The sequence below is a fragment of the Polypterus senegalus genome, chromosome 3 (genome assembly GCF_016835505.1).
Source record: "Polypterus senegalus isolate Bchr_013 chromosome 3, ASM1683550v1, whole genome shotgun sequence".
Classification (NCBI taxonomy): Eukaryota; Metazoa; Chordata; class Cladistia; order Polypteriformes; family Polypteridae; genus Polypterus; species Polypterus senegalus.
In genome coordinates, this window is record NC_053156.1 from 106,354,209 (window position 1) to 106,376,650 (window position 22,442).

General features: G+C 37.3%; 1 protein-coding gene across 4 annotated transcripts in view; it reads right to left on the reverse strand.

The window, feature by feature from the left end:
* tbpl1 (TBP-like 1) overlaps positions 1 to 22,097 on the reverse strand; it is a 41,653-nt gene extending 19,556 nt beyond the window's left edge. The window contains exons 1-4 of one of the 4 annotated variants that reach the window (XM_039747733.1): positions 21,860 to 22,096; positions 21,172 to 21,355; positions 11,230 to 11,415; positions 5,926 to 6,011 (exon numbers count right to left, since the gene is read on the reverse strand). In XM_039747733.1, the coding sequence (XP_039603667.1) occupies positions 5,926 to 6,011; positions 11,230 to 11,364 (221 nt within the window). In that variant the 5' untranslated portion in view covers positions 11,365 to 11,415; positions 21,172 to 21,355; positions 21,860 to 22,096. Of the gene's footprint in view, positions 1 to 5,925; positions 6,012 to 11,229; positions 11,416 to 21,171; positions 21,356 to 21,859 lie in introns of all 4 variants that reach the window. The other 3 variants (XM_039747731.1, XM_039747734.1, XM_039747735.1) reach the window with 3 other exon arrangements.
* Positions 22,098 to 22,442: the final 345 nt, after the last annotated feature.

Consider the following 22,442-nt stretch of genomic DNA (forward strand, 5'->3'; position numbering starts at 1 on the left):
CATAAAGATGTGGGAAAGACTTGGTAACTTAAAGCTTAATTAACATTTGAAGTTTGAATATGACAAATTAAACTTTTCTATTCAGTAAGTTGCATTACATAGCAAATCTCTCTTTCACATGCTAAAACAAACAAACACCCTAACAACAAATGTCACAAACTTAAGATTAAATGATCTTCAGACAAACTTGGTCTGAAAAGTGTTACAAGAACAACTTTAAAGAGTTTGAAAAAAATGACAATATACTGAATTATCATGCTATTTACTAATTTATATGGTACTAATAAAATGTAATAATTGATACCTATCCACTAGCAAGAATATCTACCTAATATAAAATATTTAGTTTAGTATAGAATAGGTACTCCACTCCACAAAGCTTAAAATTTTTCAAGCAAACATGTTGCAAATCTTGTAACATCAGAATACCAACATTTAACGTAAGTGTAAGTACATAAGTATTAATACAGGTTTGCATGGCCCCATAAAGTGATAGTTTTCAAGGGTGTGGCACTAATGAAGATAAGGAATCACACTGCATGACAGTTGCAGTCAAAATATAGAACCTTTTTATTGAAAAAAGTTTGCAAACAACAAACAAAAATTTTGACAACATATTTTCAACCATCCAAAGAGGTATTTAAACAGTAAAATATCCAGAGGTGCTTGTCAAAAGTTGCATTGCACTAAACAAGTCTTAGAAAAGGAATAAATATTTTTTGTAAACCAACTACACTTTCAGTTAATGTTAACAATCTCTTGTCCACTGACATGTTAAAGTGGCTTTTTAAACAATTTTACCATCATTAAACTGCATAATATTTAAACTAACAAATAATAACAATAAATAATAGTGCAACTTCCAGTAATAATACTATTACTTCAAGACTTCAAAAGCCCAGGTGCATTACACAGTATTCACCAAATAAAAATAAAATAAAATAAAACAAGTGAAACTTGTATAATAACTTATATAATAAAACTTATATAATAAAACTGCAACTTGCATTTATAATGCTATTTGTGGTATAGCTCTACAGAAGCGTTTTAGGGCCACAGTGAAGACAAAAAAAATATGTACACAGGAAAGAAAAAAAAAACATATGTCGAGAATTAAGTCGACATATTGACTTTATTCTCGCCGTTTATGTCGAGATTAAAGTCGACATTTCCACTTTATTCTCAGTTTATTTTGTCATTAAAGTAGAATGTTGTAAACTAAACTTCATCCTAAAATCAATGTTTAATTCACTAGATTTTCTCAAACCCCGTCATAAGTTAATGTAGCACATTAAATGCTTTGTGTTAAGTGTTCCTCAACCCAGTTAATAATCGCTACACGCTTCTTAAACTGACTTCCTCCGCACTAAGAGGAGGCGCAGGCAGGGATCGCCACACAGAATACATTCACTTCATGATACTCCTGCTCTCTGAAAATTCAGAATGCTAAGATAAATACCTGATATCATTTTCAGGATGAAATGCATTAAAGCAGTTATTAAACATGCACGGTTGTGTGGCGGTAGTGGTGCTCCCTCGCAGTAAGGGGTCCCCAGGTGTATGTTCAGTGTAAACATTATGGCAGGTGTGACAAGGTTTAAAAAAAAAAATGGATGTATGAATGTGTATCACACAGGTTTAACTTAAATACTGTGTAAATGTTGGGTTCGTGATCTAGTGGTCGGAGACACAAACACAGAATTCAATGGATGTTCATCTGAGCCACCTTTCTTTATTTTATGTGTACTGTCTCTGACGTACTAAACCCCCAGTTCCTATCCTTCCTTTTTCTTTGTCCACATAACCAATCACCATATGATAAATGTCTTTGTGAAATTAAAACTAGTTATAAACTTGGACCACGAAGTGGTCAGAACTTTAAAACATGTATAATGAAGATTTTTTTTTTTAATTATGTCATCCATTCAGGGTTGCGCCCAACCAAGCAAAGCATTGTGTGCGAGGCAGGAGCAAATCCTGAATGGGGCGCCAGCACATCACAGGGTGAATACGAGCAACACATACACTAGCAGGGTTAATATAGCATAACAAAACCCCACATCCTACAAGACTTTGAAAGGAAACTAAAGCACGCCGAGTAAACCCACCAGAAAAATATGCAAATTCTAAGCAGGAAGCACCTGGAACCCCTTTGCTGCGAGGCAGCAGTGCAACCGCCACGCCACCATGCCCACACATGATTAATACATGATATAATTTTCGTGGTGAAATGCATTAAAGCAAGTACTTAGCATTCTAAATGTTCAGGGAGCAGGAATATCATGAAATTAATGTATTCTGTGTGCTGCCTGCGCCTCCTCTTTGTGCAAGAGGAAGTCAGTTTAAGAGGCTTGTAGTGATTAACATGGCTTTGGGAACATTTAACACAAAGCATTTAATGTACTACATAACTTACGACGGGGTTTGAGAAAATCTAGTAAAATTAAATATTCATTTTAAGATGAAGTTTAGTTTACGATGTTCTACTTTAATGACAAATGTCGAGAATAAAGTCAACATGACGACTTTATTCTCGTCATAAACGTCAAGATTAAAGTGTAAATGTCGAGAATAAAGTCAACATGTCGTCACACTATTACACAGTACCCAGGTACATTACACAGCATTGAAAAAAATAAAACAAGCACAACTTGTCTTGCAGTATTATCCAGTAGTATAGAAACAGTATTCACAGATTTTAACTCTTTTAGGGCGGATGTCAACTTTTGTCGACAGGAGGGGTTGAGAGCGAATGTCGACTAAAGTCAACATCCAGGGACAGAGGGCGATAATCAGCTGTTAATGGCGACAAATGTCACTGTCACGTCACAGGCATTCCCTCTGTGCTTGGAGGAATACTAGACTCGTTGACTCAGCAACTAATCCTAGCGTGAGCGTAATGTAAACAATGGCAAGATGGCATCCACATGTGATGAGGGAGCGAAGCAAGTGCAGAAAAGAAAACACTTGGCAGACAATGTTTTGCATATTATCGCGGAGTCGGACTCTGATTTTTCAGAATCGGATTTTATTAAAAAAAGTGATCAGGAGATCGAGCAAGAGAGTGAGAAGCCGGCATCAGCTGATCAAACACCAGCCGATGCCACGCCAGCGGATCTGCTGCCAGTTGAGCGCTTCGCGCAGCCGATGCATCTACGGCAAGGTTCGCGTGGGATAAATACACAGACATTGATCCGTTGAGAGCCGATCTGGCTGCTGGACTTCACAAGACGGAATGGCTTGCTGTTGGACACGACAGATCACCAGCTGCTGTACTTCAGGCTGCTCTCTCCTGATGTTGCTTTTCAGCTACCATCAGACGAGATAAACAGGTAGGCAGAGAAATTTTTTGAATCACGGGCTGCGTTTGCATCGCATTCTCATTTTTCAAAGTGTAAACCCACAACAAAAGACGAGATGAAGCGTGCCGTGCTATTACAAATAGAGATGGGACAGAACTGGTAATATAACTTCAGGGAGCATTGGTCCAAACGTGCTTTGTCCCCTGGTGGCTTTGGACAGGTTATGCAGCATGGTGATATGTACGTGCTGCTGCAAAGTTTTATTCACTTCTGTAATAAACAGAAGCAAATCCCATGGGGTGAGCCAGGCTATAATGCCATGCATAAAGTTTATAAAGTTTCAGAAGATGAAAACAAGTGACAATACGGTTTTCATGCGGGTAGAAAACTTGGTGGCAGTGGAATGGCACAATGGCAAAAGGGTGACTTGTCTCTCTACAGTACACACTAACAATATATGTGAGAAAGTGCAGCAACGGACAATTGAAAAGTAGGCACCAAAACAACACGTATTGTAAGCAGTGCAATGTGGCAATGAATGAAATTGGCTGCTTTGAGCGAGATCAGACTTTGCAGGACTTTGCTGTGTAAAATTTATGTGATATGTATGTGAAATCAGAGTATGCAGACTCATACAACATGCAAGACAGTAATATTTGTCAAAAGTAAATATTTTTTGTTGATTTCATATGTTACACAATTGCTTTGTGTTCTTTTTTAAAAAATGTTAGTTTTTGGAAAAATATTTAGCCCTGGGAGATAAGAAACAAAAAAAAAAATTGCCCTAAAAGAGTTAACATAATGGTCCACATCTGACCTTTTAAATCCAAAGTATCTCCAGACAACAGACGTGACTCCTTTTTCCAGCAAAAGTTCTTCTGTGTCATCAAGTTCAACTTTATCATCTGCTACAGCTTCAGTTTCGTACTGTTCTCTGTCCATTTTCACCACGTAATACCTCCACTACCGCATGTACTCTGTTGCGTGCCTGTTTAGCGGTGTAGCAGTGAAAAAGAGCCCCCGTGCAACACCTCCACTAAAGCATGTACTCCGTGGTATGTGTTTAGCGTTGTAGTAGTGAAAAAGGTCTTTCTTAAACAGTTTCCCGCTGCACCACAATCTGAACGTTGTTTATGCAATTTAACCCGGTGTTGCGGTATAAGAAAAATCAATATCATAACAAAAATAAACGGTTTTTGGTATGAACCGGTATACCGCCCAGAACTAGATCCTAGTCTCGGGGGGGCCAAACAAGATTTTCAAACAAGAATACGCAAATGGGGACAACCTGTTAAAAATTACCAACACTACTTTGAGTGCCACCAGCATGAGACATTGGATTGGTGCACAAGTGTGACACCCAGTGAGCCATCTAATTGTTCCCAGCCAGTTTTTAAGCAAAATTCAATCACGGTTATCTCCACATGTATAGATTATATGCCCCGCTTCAGAAAAATTATGCCATTAATTGCCGAACCCACCCCACGACAAACCACCTCAGGATCCCAAATTAGGACATGAACACAGCCGTTAAATGGGTGACACTTCAGCACTACACTAGTTTGAATGGAGAGGAATAATATGAGGTTTTTTTTTACAGTAGCTGGAGTGCTAGTCCTTCCACCAACCCCATAAGATTACCCTGCAATTTGGATGGTCTTGTTGCAATTTAACGTCATATCCAGGATGGAGCAATTGCAGGTTAAGGGCCTTGCTCAATGGCCCAATGGAGTGGAATCTTTTCTGGCATTTACGGGGACTAAATATGATTTATGTTTTTTTTTATATATTTATAATGGACTATTTTTATTTTTTAATACGTGGAGCAGTACAATTCTATGCAAGGAAAATTGTACTATATAATGGACTAAAAATTAATTTAAGTTCTAACTCAAAAACAAGACAAATTTCAGCCATCAAAAAGTGAAAAACAATGCAGGTTTCCATGCCTGTCCAAGAAAACTGCAAAAACTACTGTGTATGAATTCCTCAAGAAATGTTCAGTATCCATTTACAAAACCTGCCTGCCGTAATTTTATTAGTTTTGCTATATCAGTTAAAGCAAAGAGTTTAGTAACATGACTAAGACATACATGTAACTGAAACAAGTTTAAAAAAGATTATTACTTGTTAACATGATAAACGGGATAAATTGAAGTACAGGTGAAACTTTCAAGACTGTAATAAAGGCTGGAGCCTATCTCATCTAGCCTAGGGCACAATACAAAAACAAACACTGGAGAGGGTTCTACTTCATTGCAGATGAGAACACTCGCCCCAACAAACACAAGCTTAGGGCCAATTTAGCACCACCAATGCACTTAACCTGCATGTCTTTGGACTGGAAGAATCCCACACAAACAAGGAGAGAACATGCAAACAGTGAGGACTTGAGACACAATCCCCGGCTTCTTTAATGTGAAGTAGCAGCACTACCTCATTCAAAAATGTTTTATTTTACATTTACTTACTGTACAAGACAAACAGCAGGAATATAAGACAGTCAATGGAGCAGGAAACAAATATGTAAATGAAACTCAGTGACCAAATCGTGAATTCTATAAAAAGCAAACAGGTTTATGGCAACATTCACCTTTTAAAAGTATTCAAAATGTATTCTTACCTTGTTGCACCAGTACAAATAACTTTCCCTGATGACCATATTGATGCAGTTATTCTTGGTTTCCTTAGTTTCATCAGAACCTTCTGCTTAAATATAAAATAAACACAGAAATATGACAACCAAAAACTATAGTACATTATGTTCTAATTAAGATATACAATATAAAGGACTCACAAAGATGTACAACTTTTATGTACATTCACTCACACAAGAGGGAAGTATCCATCCATCCATTTTCCAACCCGCTGAATCCGAACACAGGGTCACGGGGGTCTGCTGGAGCCAATCCCAGCCAATACAGGCCACAAGGCAGGAACCAATCCCGGGCAGGGTGCCAACCCACCACAGGACACACACAAACACACCCACACACCAAGCACACACTAGGGCCAATTTTTAGAATCGCCAATCCACCTAACCTGCATGTTTTTGGACTGGGAGGAAACCGGAGCACCCGGAGGAAACCCACGCGAACCCGGGACTCCTAACTGCGAGGCAGCAGCGCTACCACTACGCCACCGTGCCGCCCAAGAGGGAAGTAAAATGTTAAAAATACCACAACAACAGCACTCAGAGTAATTCCATAAGTAAACAAATTGAAATCATTTTTGTTTCTGCTTCTCAAACATAAATAGTACAAATTCTTTAGTGATACAATGATGCATGATCTTAATTTTATGTTAATTTATAAAGCACTTTAAAACAACAGGACTTGAACCCAAGGTGCTGTACAATCCATATACTAGGTAACACAGAATTGAGTACAAGGTCGTTCTCCTCACCAATCAGTGCATCTGTGGACATGCCCCCCTTTACTTACAGGAACTCCTTACCCCTCATACCTCCTCACGTACTCTCCGCTCTGTACACACTAACACTCTCTAAGTCCCTAGAACCAAGCTTCGCAGTATGGGTGATAGGGCTTTTTCATCTGTGGCACCAAGACTGTGGAACGCCCTCCCTGACTACCCGAGAGCCCCACAGTCAACTAATGTTTTTAAATGGAATCTAAAAACTCATCTTTTTAGATAGATATTTTGTTAAAGTATAAATAGATTTTCTTGTTTTATTATTTTTATTTTTACTCTGTAGCACTCTGAGATTTTTAAACTATGAAGTGCAATATAAATAACATTTATTATTATTATGCCCTCAGAAACTGACATGACGCATGCACAAGTTACAGTACCAGTAAAATAATTGGGGAAGACGCAGTGTATCTAAGTTGGAACGGGATGTCAGGGTCTTTTGTTTTCTATCAACATGTAACAGCAGACCGCTTTGCAGATCCTACAGGATTAATGTGCGTGCTTCGATGTTTGATGAATGGTTCGATCTGGTGAAGCAATCATCAAACAATTAAATGCTGACCTGCAAATGTATTTGTGGTGCTTTTCTTTTCACAGTGTCGCATATTCCACATCACAATGACACGATTCATTTTAAAGGTCTCACATACCATCTTCGCATCAGAATGTACGAAAGAGTATTTGAGTTGCAGAGAAAAAAAATTAGGAAGTATTTGAGTTGCAGAGAAAAAAAAATAGGAACATAGTGAGCAAAAAAAGGTCTATTTCATGATAAAAGTAGAAATTTCGGCTTTGATTTCTAAATTTCCACTTTAACCTCATAGTTTATTTTGTCATCAAAGTAGAACATCATAAACATCATCTTAAAACCGACCCAGTTGTTAATTGCTACGTGCTTCAGGGGCTTCCCCCTGCACTGACAACAGCAGCAGGCAGCAACTGTAACAAAAAAATACATTAAATTTATTATATTCCAGCTGTCTGCACATTTAGAAACCTTGGATTTATACTTGATTTCACTTTGATGATGAAATGTATTAACGCATGTATGTTACATTTTACAGATAATTCATTAACTCATTTAAATAGATAATACTGTTAATAATTACACATGTGGGAGAGGTAAAGTAGCACAGCGGAAGCACTGCTGCCTCGCAGGGAGTCACATCCCTGGTGTTCCCTACCTGGAGTCTGCATGTTTTCCTAGTGGCTTATCACAGTGTGCTCCGGTTTCCTTCGAAGGATATGCAGGATTGGGGAATTGGTGATGCTAAAATGACGCTAGTGTATGTGTGTGCTTGTATTCTCCTTGTGATGAGCTGATGCCCTGTCCAGGGATTGTTTCTGCCTCTTGTCCAGTGCTTGCTGGAATGAGCGTGTCCTTGGATTGACGGATGTAATCATTAAATATCCATCCTTTTCAGAGATATTGGGGCAAGGTGTCCTGGGAATGTACATCACAGCGAAGCCGAAAATTGTTTTCTCACCGTGATGATATCTCGCACTGCCATCTGGTGGAATCTTCCAGATTTACTTAAAGCACACATGCAAGTATAAACAGAACACAGCTTGTGTAGCAGTAGTGTCTGCAGGAGCGCTCATCACATTGCCTGAAGTATAAAACCAGCCTTAGACAGTATTACCTCTAAGGTGCAGGACAGAGCCGGCAGCATGAATATGCAAGCAGGGGTATATGCAGATGAGAAACTGTGATATATTGGGGCACTGGTAACAGAACTTGCGATAAGCCCAACCCAAGCCCTCCAAGGATGTTACAATACATATCCATATTCCTCCTTTTGCAAATCTCTCTCTGAAAACAAAGTTTCTTGTAATGAACTGAAGTCCCGGAATTCATCTACTTTGTTAACTGTATTAGAGTATTTCATTATTCTTTTGGAGCTATAAGGCTCAAGATAAAGTGAAAAGACATTTGAGTAACACATAAAACATTTCATATGAACTACAACATGTGAATGCACAATTGCATTTTACTTGCTGTCTGCGGATCCAGCTCTCCCTTCAACATGAAAATACTTGCAAACAGCAATTTTCACAATAAGTAATTTCTTTCACAATTCTGTTAAATCTATAAATGAAACCAACTCCAAAACTTGACACAACATGTGGTACAGGAATCACAGCAGAAATGCTAACATTTGTGGTGAGACCTCTGTCAAAATACAAGTCATATCAAATTTGGCAATGTTGATATGATTTCAGCTTTAACTTACATTAAATTGAAACTTGGAATAAATGGCAATATATCACAGAATCAATCTATTGCTCAATTAACATACTGTAAAACAAATTACACTGTGGGTCCCTAGAAACCAAACATTGATAACTATTAGACAAAAAAAGATGTCTTCTTGGGAATAAAAGTTTTATCTTTGAAATAGCTTGTTTGTTGTTTTATCAAGGTATAACAAAACTAAATCAAATGTTGTTATATCAAGTCAAGAATATAGGTTCCATCGTTATCACCTTGAATGTGAGAAATTTTAGGGATATAGTGCTGTTGATGGAGATACAAACTGAGTTATTAAACACAATGTATAGTTACTGTATACTGGCTGCATACTGTAATATTAACTACATTATTTTTAATTGTTTGTCATGGGAGTTACAATAGTTTTAGGACATAAACACACAGATTTAATAAAAGCACTGTAGTTGGCACACAGTCTAAAACAAACATGAACTGCTAAACTAACAAACCAGCATCTACCCAAAATCACATTATGAATGATATATCACAAAAGAGAAGGTTAGCAGCATCCAGCATACTTACTTTTAACATAAGATTCTTAATTAATAATTCAAATCTTAATAATTTTAAAATCTAGCACATATATTAAATGAAAATATCTTCCAATACCGCTGGCTTGAAGCATAACACTAATACAAAACTTGGATCTTATAGAAAGAGCATGAAGGGGCCAATGTAATGTATTATTCTTTCTAAGAAAGACTGAGAAAAACTACACTGAATGGGCTTTGACGTTAAACAATAATCTTCATTTTTAAAGTTATAAACCTACTAAACTTACGAGGAGGATGATATATCATGAATTTGATTCATAGTCTTATTATCATAAAATCAGCAATAAATTAGATACTTATCAGACAATTTGATTTATTTTAAGGCTAAAACAGTTGATTCCAATCACTGGCCATTTCAATGGACAATAATTAGTACACAGACTTCAACCTTTAATGCATTAAAATTGACACCCTGAAGACAAATATGAACAAGGTTCACTTAAAAATGTTATGTTAACACATGTCATGGAGAAAATATGTTAACACATGTCATGGAGAAAATAGAAAGAAAAAAAACTTTTCCACTTGATCCTGCAGGGCCCTACAATTGGATTCAAGGAAGCATTTATATTTGTATAATTTTCACAACTTTAGATTACTATCGTTAATAGTACAGTGGAACCTCGGTTCACGAACATCTCGGTACACGTACAACTCGGTTTACGACCAAAAAGTTCACCAAACTTTTGCCTCGGTTCACGACCACACACTCGGTATATGAACAAGCCAGTTTCTCTTTCGGTTTGTACATGTTCAGCCTCTCCCTGTGCATTTCCTGTGCAGTGAGCAAGAGAAAGAGAGAGAGGGAGAGAGAGCGAGAGAGCATGACACACAGAAACATACACACACAGGCAGCGCGCACACACGCGCACACACACACAGGCAGCGCACACACGCGCACACACACACAGGCAGCGCGAGAGAGGTGCGGAGCACACACACACACACACACACACACACACACACACACACACACACACAGGCAGCGCCAGGGAGAGCAGCACGTGAGAGATTGCGACAGACACACACACACACAAACAGAGGCAGCCCGAGATGCAGACACACAGGCAGCGCGAGAGAGAGCTGGATGCATTAAGGTAGGAAGGCAGTTAAAGAATGCACTGGGCTTGATTTTGTTTTCACTTCTGTTTCCAGCGATCTGTTCATAGTGTGCACTGTTGCAATGTTATTGTTTTTGGTGGTTTATTAAATTACGGATTTTTTCAAATGTTCATTTTTTTCCCTGTGATTAAAACTAATTTAAAAAGGGCTTTTAGCCGGCGGTTGGTAGCGATATAGCGCAAACTATTGCAGTGTTAGTTTTCTCTGTTGTTCAAGGTTTTCTCAGTGTTATTCAATGTTTTTACATTTAGTTTACTATCATGCAGTGCATTCTATGGTTTAATTAACTATATTTGTGCTTAAAAACTTCAAAAATATATATATTTACATACAGTTCGTATGGTCTGGAACGGATTAATTGTATTTACATACAATCCTATGGGGGAAATTGCTTCGGTTCACGATCAAATTGGTTTACGACCAGAGTTTTGGAACGAATTATGGTCGTGAACAGAGGTCCTACTGTATATATCATTTACAAAAAGGAAACAACCTGAAATACTAGTAACAACATTTACAAATTAGAACCAAAAACTAAAATGCTTACCCCAACATCTCTCTTGTAGATAACATTTGTTCCTTCAAGTGCAATTTTTCTTAAATTTAAATGGCACCTTGTTCTAAAAACACACACAACATTCGTAATGATGATATCCAGGGCAACATCATTGTCAGATTCCATGAGAAATGATGATTATTTCTCTTCAAGCATACATGCTAGAGTGACAGTTTCCTTTAAAAAAAAAAAAAATGTTTACAATAGATCAGTAAAACGAAAACAGTTAAGATACAGTATCAAAAAGCTCACCACTTTTACCAGGCTAGGAGGTGGCATCTACCTGTACATTCCTTTCAACTGGGAAACCCATGTGACCCTAAAGAAGGTACACAAAGCAGATAAACTGCTTCACTCAGGAGACTCTGATAAAGGAAAATTGTTCTTGGGATAATAAACACCACTTTACTAAAAGGACAAGTTGAAGCATTAGCTGAAAGTTGAAAAAATATCAGCTAGTAATTATTAGGACTAGCCTGTACATAAAGAATTAACCTAGACACCCACCTTCTCTCCTGGCAACAGTTTCTCTCTTACTACTTAGTAGTGTGGACAGGGTCTATGTTGTTTTTTTAAAAACACAGACATTAGTTCCCGTTTCCACCTTTTGTATACACACACATGCAGTTTCAACCTACAAAATCGAATGGCTTTGCAAGCGCTCAAGAATTGAATATTTTAGAAAACTCCATTGTGCAGTCTCTGTGTTGACTGGCAAAAATGAAGATTTCTGAAAATGGTGACCCCAATCAGCCTCTGGTAGGGGAATGCTTATTACATGGATCTTCTCCGATTGGATCCTGCTTATTACATTTCACTCTCTGACAGGTCACAGAAGAAACACATATTCCAAAATAACAGGTACTGAAGAATTGTTTTCCAGATCGTTTGTTATACTGCATTTAAGTTGTGTTTTGTACAGTGTGAATGCCGCTCTCATGTGCAAAAGGCAAAGAGTTTAACAGTTGCTGTAGCTCTGTGATAAATACCTTGGACGTTGGCATTACCATTGTAGAGAAACATTCAAAGCCTTGTGAAAATCACATTATAAATAAGTCAGTTGCTAGCCTCTTATTAATGTTTATTATTTATACTTGATCCAATTAGTAAGAAGGGGCTCTTTCTGCAGCAAAATTAATAACTAATGAAGTGGATGGAGTTACAAATAAACAGAGCTGACCATATTGGTTTTTTTTTTAAAGTGTTGCTTTAACATTTGCGGTGTAACACTGTCAAATAACACTATCTTTAAATGAAAATGTAGTAGTGTGGACATATCCTTAGTTTTCGCACATTAAAAACTCAAAGCCTGCGCCGGGGCACTTACAAGCACCAGGCTGGACACATGGATTTAGAGTTTGCATACATACACAAGGCTATCAAATTAGATTTTTAAGGAAAAATGCTAAAAGGAAAGCTTTGGCATCTCTGCTTTTGGCTTTGATACGTTAATCAAGCAGAGTATTCCGCTTTTGACAATAGCTGCAGTGTTCAAAGTGCCTACTGACTGTGTAGTTCTATAGTGAGACTACTGTTCACTGGTGGAAATGGCCAAGATAAAGAGAAATAACTGTTAAGGGATTTCTGTGGTAGTTGTGAATTGTTTATAATAAACATCATACTAAAACAAAGTTTCTCAAACATTATATATATATATATATATATATATATATATATATATATATATATATTTGGATATGAAATATTCTATAGACAAACCAGATGACTGAGATACTAGGTTGGGACACCTAATGGCAGACCATATAGGTTTTTTTTTTTTTTACAAGTCTAATTAAATATGGTGCTAAGCTGTGAACTGAGCGCTACCTGATGGAAAGTTGGACCAAATAGCCTGAGCACTGAAAAAACAAACCTTGGGGACTAACAAGATTACTGAAGTACTCTTAGGAATGTCTAGTGGATACCTCTGTTCATTAAGAATTCAACTCACAACTCTAAAAGACTTTCACTCACATCTTCAAGAGAATTGTAACGTATGAAGCTACAAGGACAGGCAGACAGACAAATGGAAGTGGGGCCTATGAAACAACAGTAGCACCAACAAATAAAAAAATAAAAGTGACCTTCTCTACAATGTTAGCAGCGGTCTCTATAATTTTGACTGTGTGGTCCTAGAGTGCCAAGAAGCAAAGGCACAGGGTGTTGCAAAAGTTTGCCTAGGGTATGTAGAATGATTCTAAGAGCTTCTGGCAAATACTGGTAAACACATGGGAAAATTGGAATATTATCTGAAGAAGACATAAACATTTTCTGGTGCTCCTAAAGAAATCTGTATACATCTTAGTAAAAGAAGCATCCCATCTGTGACTAAGTTTAGTGTTGTAAATGTTATGTGGGTGGAAAAGAACAGGCTGAAAATTCTGTTGTTTCCTAATTAACATTTTTTTTCCAATACTGTTATGTAAGGCAGGTACTATACCTGCTGTTCTTTTCTATGCACACCAACAGTCATCTTGACAAGTACAATTTTGCTACAGGGTAAAGCAAAGAGAAAGTTTACCCCACAGTTAACATTGCCTTAGTTTAGGACAATACCCTGTATAATTGAGAATCATTTTCTTAGCAGCTCATCTAATTTAGCCACCAACTCTGACCTAAGTTAGACACTCATGAATTATGCACAAATTATATACTTTTTCTTCCCTTTGAAGTACAGTATTAAGCACTGCATCTACATTTTCTTTTTAAAGTCAGATGATGCCTTTTTATTATTTTTAACCAGTTTTCTGATTGACAGACAATAAAATCCATGAAAAATGAGCATTAATATAGTTTAAGCCAAAAGATTTTTTTCATTTTTTTTCTTTTAGAATCTTCTGACTTATTTTAAAAATAGCAGTAATTATTATTTCCTCCTTTCATTGCAGTCCAGTAGCACCATGTTTAGCATTGCTGCCTCATAGCCCCAGGGTACTGGGTTTGTGCTTGTGTACAATCCACTAATTCTATCCATGATTGAGCCAGTATTAATCCACATTAGTTCCTGACCAATAAAGATTTTTTTAGACAGATAATGATATGAGGGCAGCAAAGATAACCGATTACCAATACATGTTGTACCAATATTTCTGATGTGTTTAAGTGAAATGTTTTCCTAGTAAAAATCTGAAAGAAGAGAAAAAGTTAAGTGTATGACATTTTCACATGAACATGTTTTAATTTAACTTTAAACAGGTAAAGGTTTAATGAGCCCCAAGTACAGAGACATCTGAAGTTTGTCACTCTCTCAAATGCATACGGTAGGTGCTGTAAGCTTGCTGCTTATCAGATAACAATATAGTTCATGTTGCCTTAAAATATGAAGAGTAAACTTCACTGATTAAAAAGTTATGTTATGCACCGTTATGTGTTGAGTATATGAAGTAACATATTTTAAGGAATTAATAAATGAATAAGTAGTGTTCATGCATATATATATATATATCCTGAGTTGTGCATTAATGAAATTAAGTGAATTCAAATGTATTTATCTGCATATACAGTAACTGCATATATTATTATACAATTAGGAGTGTACATGTCATAGAATTTTACAACTTCTTTATATTTTTATTTTTTGTCTTTTAAAAACTTTACCAGCTTTTTACACATATTCTGATGGCTGAAAGTAAAGATAACTGCCCGATATTCTACTGGAACATTTAAATTTGCATATCATCCAGACTCCCATAAGCTAAGAATGAATGAAAACAAGATGAGTGACCATGGCAAAATAAGTGCGTTTTAACATAAGCAAAGTAAGGGCACCAACCACAAGTAATGATATTGGAAAATTTTATTGACATTTAAAATGATAATTATCTTGAATAACAAGCTGTTTGGAAGCCAACAGATCTTGCTTTTGCTCATGAGCAAAGCCACATTACTGGATTCTTCAAGATATTTTTCTCATTATAGCTCTGTGTAAAATTAAATATACATGCTGTGTAAAGACATATAACAAGAAAATGTCTTTGATGCACACGGATAAATGACTATTTGTCCAAGTAGTGAATTGGGGAAGCTTATTTGCATATGAAGTAAAATTTGCTCAAGAACCAGAGTAAAACGTGCAGACTCTTTGCAAGTAACATTTTAGGAGAAAGAACTGCCAGTTCAAAAAATGTGCTATTGAGTTGAAGTCAAATACAGCAGGTTGACATGCATTTATTGAACAAATAAATTGTCTTATCAAGCAATCACTGCAATATGGATTCAAGTCTGTATGTCTCAGAAACCAAACCTCTGCTGACAAATATCAGACTGAATAACGACCTGCACTACACATCACTTTGAAAACAAAACAAACTCTGGAATTGTGGTGAACGCTCATCTGTGAACCCTCACAGTGAAAGTGCTCTATAAAGCAATCGCTGAGGCATACAGAGGCAAACGTATAACCATTTGAAAGATAAACCTATGTTGTTTTGCATTGGGTAAATGACAGAGCTTTGAAACAAAGACAATATTAGTTACAGAGTGAAAACCTTGTGTACAGTAAGAGTAAGCTGAGAAGCAGCCACTTCAGCAGTTGAGGAAATGTAGACAAACACAGATTATAGAATTTTAACATGAAAATTGTGAACTTCAACTATAACAGTAAGTAAATGAATGATTTTATGCATCCTCTGTAAAATTTTGCCTTTGAATGTGGATGAAGATCAGCACATGGAATTGTTTAGCATGTACATTGTTAAGACACAATTTGTTTACCAGCACTATGCATGTCAGTCAAGGGGAGTGGCTTTTCTAACAAAGGAAGTTTACACTAGAAAAATAACACTACAAACATGCTTTGTGCCAGAAATTTTCAATATCATAATATCCATGCCAACTCAACCAATACTTATTCTGATTCACATATAATATGAATATTATCAGTGATGCCCTAATCCAAAGAAGTGCAGTTTTCACACATAACCTAAAGATGAACGTGGCATTTCTAGGGTGGCATAGTGAAAGCATCTTCAGGTATGCACTAAGTGCTCCCAGTATTTGACTGGCACGTGATCCTGGTTTGGCTCCCTGACCATCACAAACATTACCATTCATCTATGCTTCATATGTTCAGTGCTGCTGGGGTAAGCTTTGGCTCCCCTGTGATCCTGAATCAAAGAAGAAAGAAAGGGCATTAATGTGCTGTTTTTACTACAAATTGAATTTTCTTAGATTCTTCAGATTGTGAAACTGACTCTAAACTAGCTGAATGTATCAAACACAATTCATTCTTAATTCTTCACTATTTCAAAGGACGGCATAAGAATTGTTGTTAAAGTCATAAATTTAGTAAGGGCTACGGAAGCATTTCTAAAGACCAGGGGCCTCATGTATAAACGGTGCGTACGCACAGAACAGAAACAGAAATGTTGCGTAAGAACTTTTCCACGTTCAAACCACGATGTATAAAACCTACACTTGGCGTAAAGCCACGCACTTTTCCACGGTACCTCATGCCTTGTCGTACGCAAGTTCTCCGCTCGGTTTTGCAGACTGGCGGCACCCAGCGTCAAAGCAATGGTACTGTTCCTGTGTGGTTACTCATTATTTTCCTGACGCAGCTTTATAAATACACTGAAACTAACCGCATATCGTTTATTAGTGAAATGCATCTGATTGTAATTAACTTGTAACAATATAATGGTCCAGGGAACAGCCATAGTATTCCAAATACCATAACTGCTTTAGTATTGTTACTCTCACTTGTCCTTCTTCTTTCAGCTCCTCCCGTTAGGAGTTGCCACAGCGGATCATCTTTTTCCATATTACTCTCACTGCACCACTCGGAGTATTTATATGACTGTATGAGTGTGAATCACAGCAGCAGCTGATCGGAAAGAGAATTATCGGTATACAGTTTCATGGACACGCTGTCTCAGCCACTGCAAAACATTTTAAAGCCTTTCCTGTACAGACCTCGCGGTTCAGAAGCAGTTTCATCCCAAGAACTTTAAATGCACTCAATCAATTGCACCTTATAGAACTGTTTGTACTTATAAGTACAATCACCCCACTGTAAACTTGCACTATAGTTATAATATCGCACAACCTGAGCCACTTTATAAAGCTTGTATTTATCATTTTTAAGGTGAAATGCAGCAAAATATGTTTATTAAATTATACAGATAAAACTTTAACTTCATTTAAATAATCTATATTCTTCACTGGGAGTGTCGTTAAGGATAGAATAATTAAATATGTACTACGAAGATATTTCAATGTTCCTTAACATTTTGAAGAATCGGCGCTAATCTTACAGATGGCTTAACTTCTATTACAGAACTGATTGTGTGGCGATCGGTTACTTGGGGAAAGAAAAGCACTGACTGCAGTGATGGCTACGCCAATATATATTGAATATAACACAGAAAGAGAAAATAACACAGCTAAAAATGAAGCGACAAATTTCGGCAAAAGTTAAATGCTTGTGTCTTGAGCGCGAGGCGGCTATGCAGTGTCGCAACGGACGTGGCCATCCACCGTGCATAAGCTACCTTACTGACATTGGCGGGCGAAGGAGCCACCGATTCTTCTTCTGCCCAGTGCCACCACAAGACTAGAGCCGCCCCCGAGTACTGCTGCAATAAATTATTTCTTTGAAGTGAAACACGTTTAATAACGTGCTTTAACTCCGATCATCAAGAAAATGATATCACGTATACATTACAGTATTTTAGTTATTCAGAGAGCTGTAATATCACGAATGTAATGGATTCTGTGTCCAGCTGGAGGAAGAGAGCCGGTTTAAGAAGTAAGTAGTGATTCACACACAGGCACATAGAAGATCAAATACAAAACAAAGCATTTAACGTGCTACTTTAATTACGATGTGATTTGAGAAACTGGTTAATTAAACGATTTTAAGATGAAGTTTATGATGTTCTACTTTAATGACAAACTAAACTACGTGATTAAAGTGAAAATGTCGAGATTGAAGTTGACATTTCGTGCTTTTTCCCTACTGTGTGCCTTTTTTTCTCTGTACCCTAATAAGCTTTCATATGACAGACAGTGGGCTACAACTCGGCTTTTCACGGCGACTTTGATATGTGACTTCTTTTTTATTTCTGGCACTGTGCGATTTTGTGAATGTGAGCTTTCAAGTTTCTCCAACAGGCTATGTCACTCGATCAACTTCCTTTTGTTGGATTATACCACGGTTTATTTGAACAAATAGTATGTTTTTCCTTTGCCTCCACTTGGTATTCGCAGAAATTCTTATATTTTCCCCTGTGCTTTTCCCATTGTCTTTTCACAGAAGGCTGAGTTTATGGGCGATTTATATTCATTTGCATATTCAAAGAGGCGTAATTCTGGGAGGAGTTGGGGCGTTACATAAAGCGCATGCACAAGCGTTAAGTTTTCACGGTGATCGGGATTTATGTAGCGGAAGAACGTGGAAGTTGGAGTACGCACAGATTCCTGCATCTGGATTTTTCTGTGCGTAAGCACATTTCGGCTTTTGTGCTTACGCCATGTTATTGTGCGAGTTCTATGCACGGCGTTATACATGAGGCCCCAGGGGTGTCATTTATAAAACTTTGTGTGGATTTGAGCATGAAAGTATGTGCCTGCGAAAAAAACAGGAAAATGTGTAAAATATATATATATATATATATATATATATATATATATATATATATATATATCCTGCCATATGAACATTTATACTCAATTTACTTTATTTATAAATCACAACTTCCTTGTAAATGTGCATAAGTGAACATGCCGCAAACATCGCACTGAAACATCCATAGATGGAGCATGCTAATAAACCTCATACATATGCAACAATGATGTTCCACAACTTCATTGGCTGGTAGAGCAGCCTCCCACCTGACTCACCGAGACTCTGCAACCTGCACTGAAGATTATCTGGTTGTGCAACTAAGATTGCAAGATCATGCATGTCATTATACCGCCTGTCTTCTGTGTTCTCGGGGTCAGGGAAAGGCGTAGGTGCCAGAGTCTGAGTGGGTAGCCACTATTAACTGGCAGATGTAATGACAGGATTACTGTTACACGGAATAATATAGACCATGTAAAAAAACAAACAGATTAATTTAATTATGTTATCAGTAAGCCAACCACCACATATGGTACCATCACATTTGCCAGTTACTTTGCCTCAAAATAAAGGAAACAGTGGTTGACACAGGCCACTAAGACATGATGTTTGTTGGTCTCAATCTTGCATCCCAGATCACTTGTGCATTAATGGAATGTCACTGCTCAGAGTTAACAAAAGCAGCTCCATTCTCACTAGGTGCCCTTATTGGAATATGAGTGCAGTAAATTGCTCTGATTACATTAGAAAGAATCAGACATTGCCACAACGTGCATTTTAATGTTGGCAACAATGTGTTATGTATGTGCACCCATGTCATACAAAAACTAGATGGAGCACATCACCGGTCAGCTAATGATTTCCAGCACTTGTGGGCATGATGGAGGGAAGCTTGCCTAAGACATTCCTGACCTATAAGTCAGCTCTCAGAGAAGTGAAAACAGGTAGCCAATATAAACTGATTAAAAACTAACAAAGTTCTTAAGTGCAAATATCCAGCATTGGCACTCTTAAAATTAAACTAAAATACATTCTGTACATCAAATTCATCATTTTTGAGGTTGTAATATGTGTGTCATGTCAATGCACACTACATTTATCTGTTCTGGCTGCATTTTCTTCCTTGATCAAGGGTGTCGCCATTTTCCAGTTTCTCCAAAATGTTGCATACACGTGGATCACCGTTGCCATACATATAGGTATGTTCCCCTGACAAGTTTTCTTTGATAAATGCGGTTGTTTGCATGGGAAGTTGCATACGCATATTTCAAGCATTTTGTTGTGTGTATGCAAGCTTTATAAATGAGGCATACAGTCTTCAAGAGTTAAGTGAGGCAAAAGAAATTTCAATCTTTCATTAATCTCCCCATGAGCGAAGATTCCTACCAAAGAAACAAAATGACTGAGATGTGCTGTGCTTATGGAGGTGAAAAAGAATCCTATTGATAAACCTAAGAACCTGCAGTAACTCTTTGCAATTGACGAAGCCTGTGTTTATAGAACAAAAAGGATGGTGACCACATAGGAACTGCTATGCAAACAAAATATTGCTGTCTGAAATTTGCTGAAACTCACTTAGATTTCATAATTGTGGACAGATATTCTGCTGATGGACAAGAGACAAGATTTCACCACTTTAGTATACAGTGGTATGTTTTAATTAAACAAATAACTACATTTCATTCTCAAAACCAAGGAAGCATTATGGTGTGGGACTGTAACAGTCCAAGTAGCTAGCATGACAAATAAGACCACATCAACTATAGGAGAACTAGCTGTGCTATCTATATAAGATGGGTTGAAATCAAAGTAATCAATGCAGTGCACCATGCAATGCAATGCATGGCTCTGCTATATGCCATTTGGGATGTGTAAAAGCTATTTTAATGTTTGTGATTCACAAAGTTTTGGAAGGACTGAGGCACTGTAACAGGACAGACACTTAATCTTTTATTAAGGTGGATATCAAGACACTATCTGTAGCCTAGATCTTAAAATAGTTTTGATTATGTAACATGACAATGGCCCCAGACGAAAAACTATATCAAAAAAGTAGTTTATACTAAACAAATTCTACATTTTAGAATGATCAAGGTAACAGTTTTACCCACTGCTGAATTTCTGTGGCATGACCAGAAGCAAGTCATTAATGGAAGAAATCCCTGTAATACAAACAAACTGTATTTAGGCCAAAACAAATCTATTGAGTATCAGGTTGAACAAACGTCTCTGCACAGATGGCGTGATGAGAAGAACAAATCGCTGTGTCACGTTGGTGGGGTGTGAGCAGGTACTCTATAGCCCTACCAAATTAATCCTGTAAAATGGAAAGGCGAGGAAAAAGTATCTCATGATATGAAACTCTTTACCTGGGCTATCCCGACCCCCTTACAGCGGTATTTTCTCTTTCACTGTATGACCTCCAAAGATAAAAACAGGAGTTTCGAATATCACGACCACAGATGGGTTAGATCGATAGGCTCTCCAACCGCCAGTCCTTTGTTCTCTAAGCAAGCTGCTGCTTTAAAAATTCCACATCGATATAACGTTCAACTGCATCCAAAACAAAATACAACAGTAGACGTCAGCAAATCCTAGTGCATAAAGATGTATCGTGTGGTAAGCTTTGATCTAATGTATTTTTCGTTTAAAGGATTTTACTCACACGAAATAAACTGAATTATTGGCGATTTAATCATATAAAACCCTCAAATTTGAATCAAATGCACAAAATTAGCACACGCATAAATACTGCTAAACAGAAGCAGGTGCATTAGAGACATAACATTACTTTTAAAATATATGTAATCTTCAATCAGCCATTTTAGACTAAAAGGCAAGATAATATATTGGAAAAAAACGATTTCAAAATAGATTTGTAATAATGGGCAAAAGCATGCACATGGACCGTGTAAGAGGTACCCTCTTATAAAACATAAACGCATACAGGTCCAACTGCCTTTCTTTGCGTCTTTTGACAGATACTGACAAACGCAGCACAACCCCCAGCACACCAGAATATCATTGCTTGTATGACAGAATAAAAAGTATTCTTACCGCGGTTCCTTTATAAAAACAAACAAACACAAACGACTCTCTCGAACATGGGCGGATATCCAAATTATGCCTTGCCACCTATGAAGCGAAAATGGTTACACACAGTTGACTGGGCGCATTTCCATGACGAGCTCAACTACGCTTCAAACAAAGAGGTCAAAGAGGAAGACGAAAAACCCCTGCCGTGGTGAGGAAAGAGCGACAGGGTCAACAAAACAGCGAGAGCGAGAAAGAGCGTGTCGCAGCACTGCCTACGAAGAGAGGGGCGCGAACAGCGCCACGCTTTGGTATAGGAGGTATTTTATATACACTATGTGAAAAGAAAAATACTTCTGAAGGATTTTATATTGAGAATACTGTATGTTTAGTCAGTCAGTCATATATGCATAAAATAATGTACATATGAGAAAGAAGAAAAATATTTAATGCAGTTTTAATGTATTTTAATTTGTACTGCAGTCAAATAAACAAACAAATCCCAGATTCCAAATGTAATCAATGATGGATAGGAAATTCTTTGGATGTGTTCTTTTGCTTTTTGCATTTTTATATGAATTTATCTTTTAAGTATGTGTACTTAATA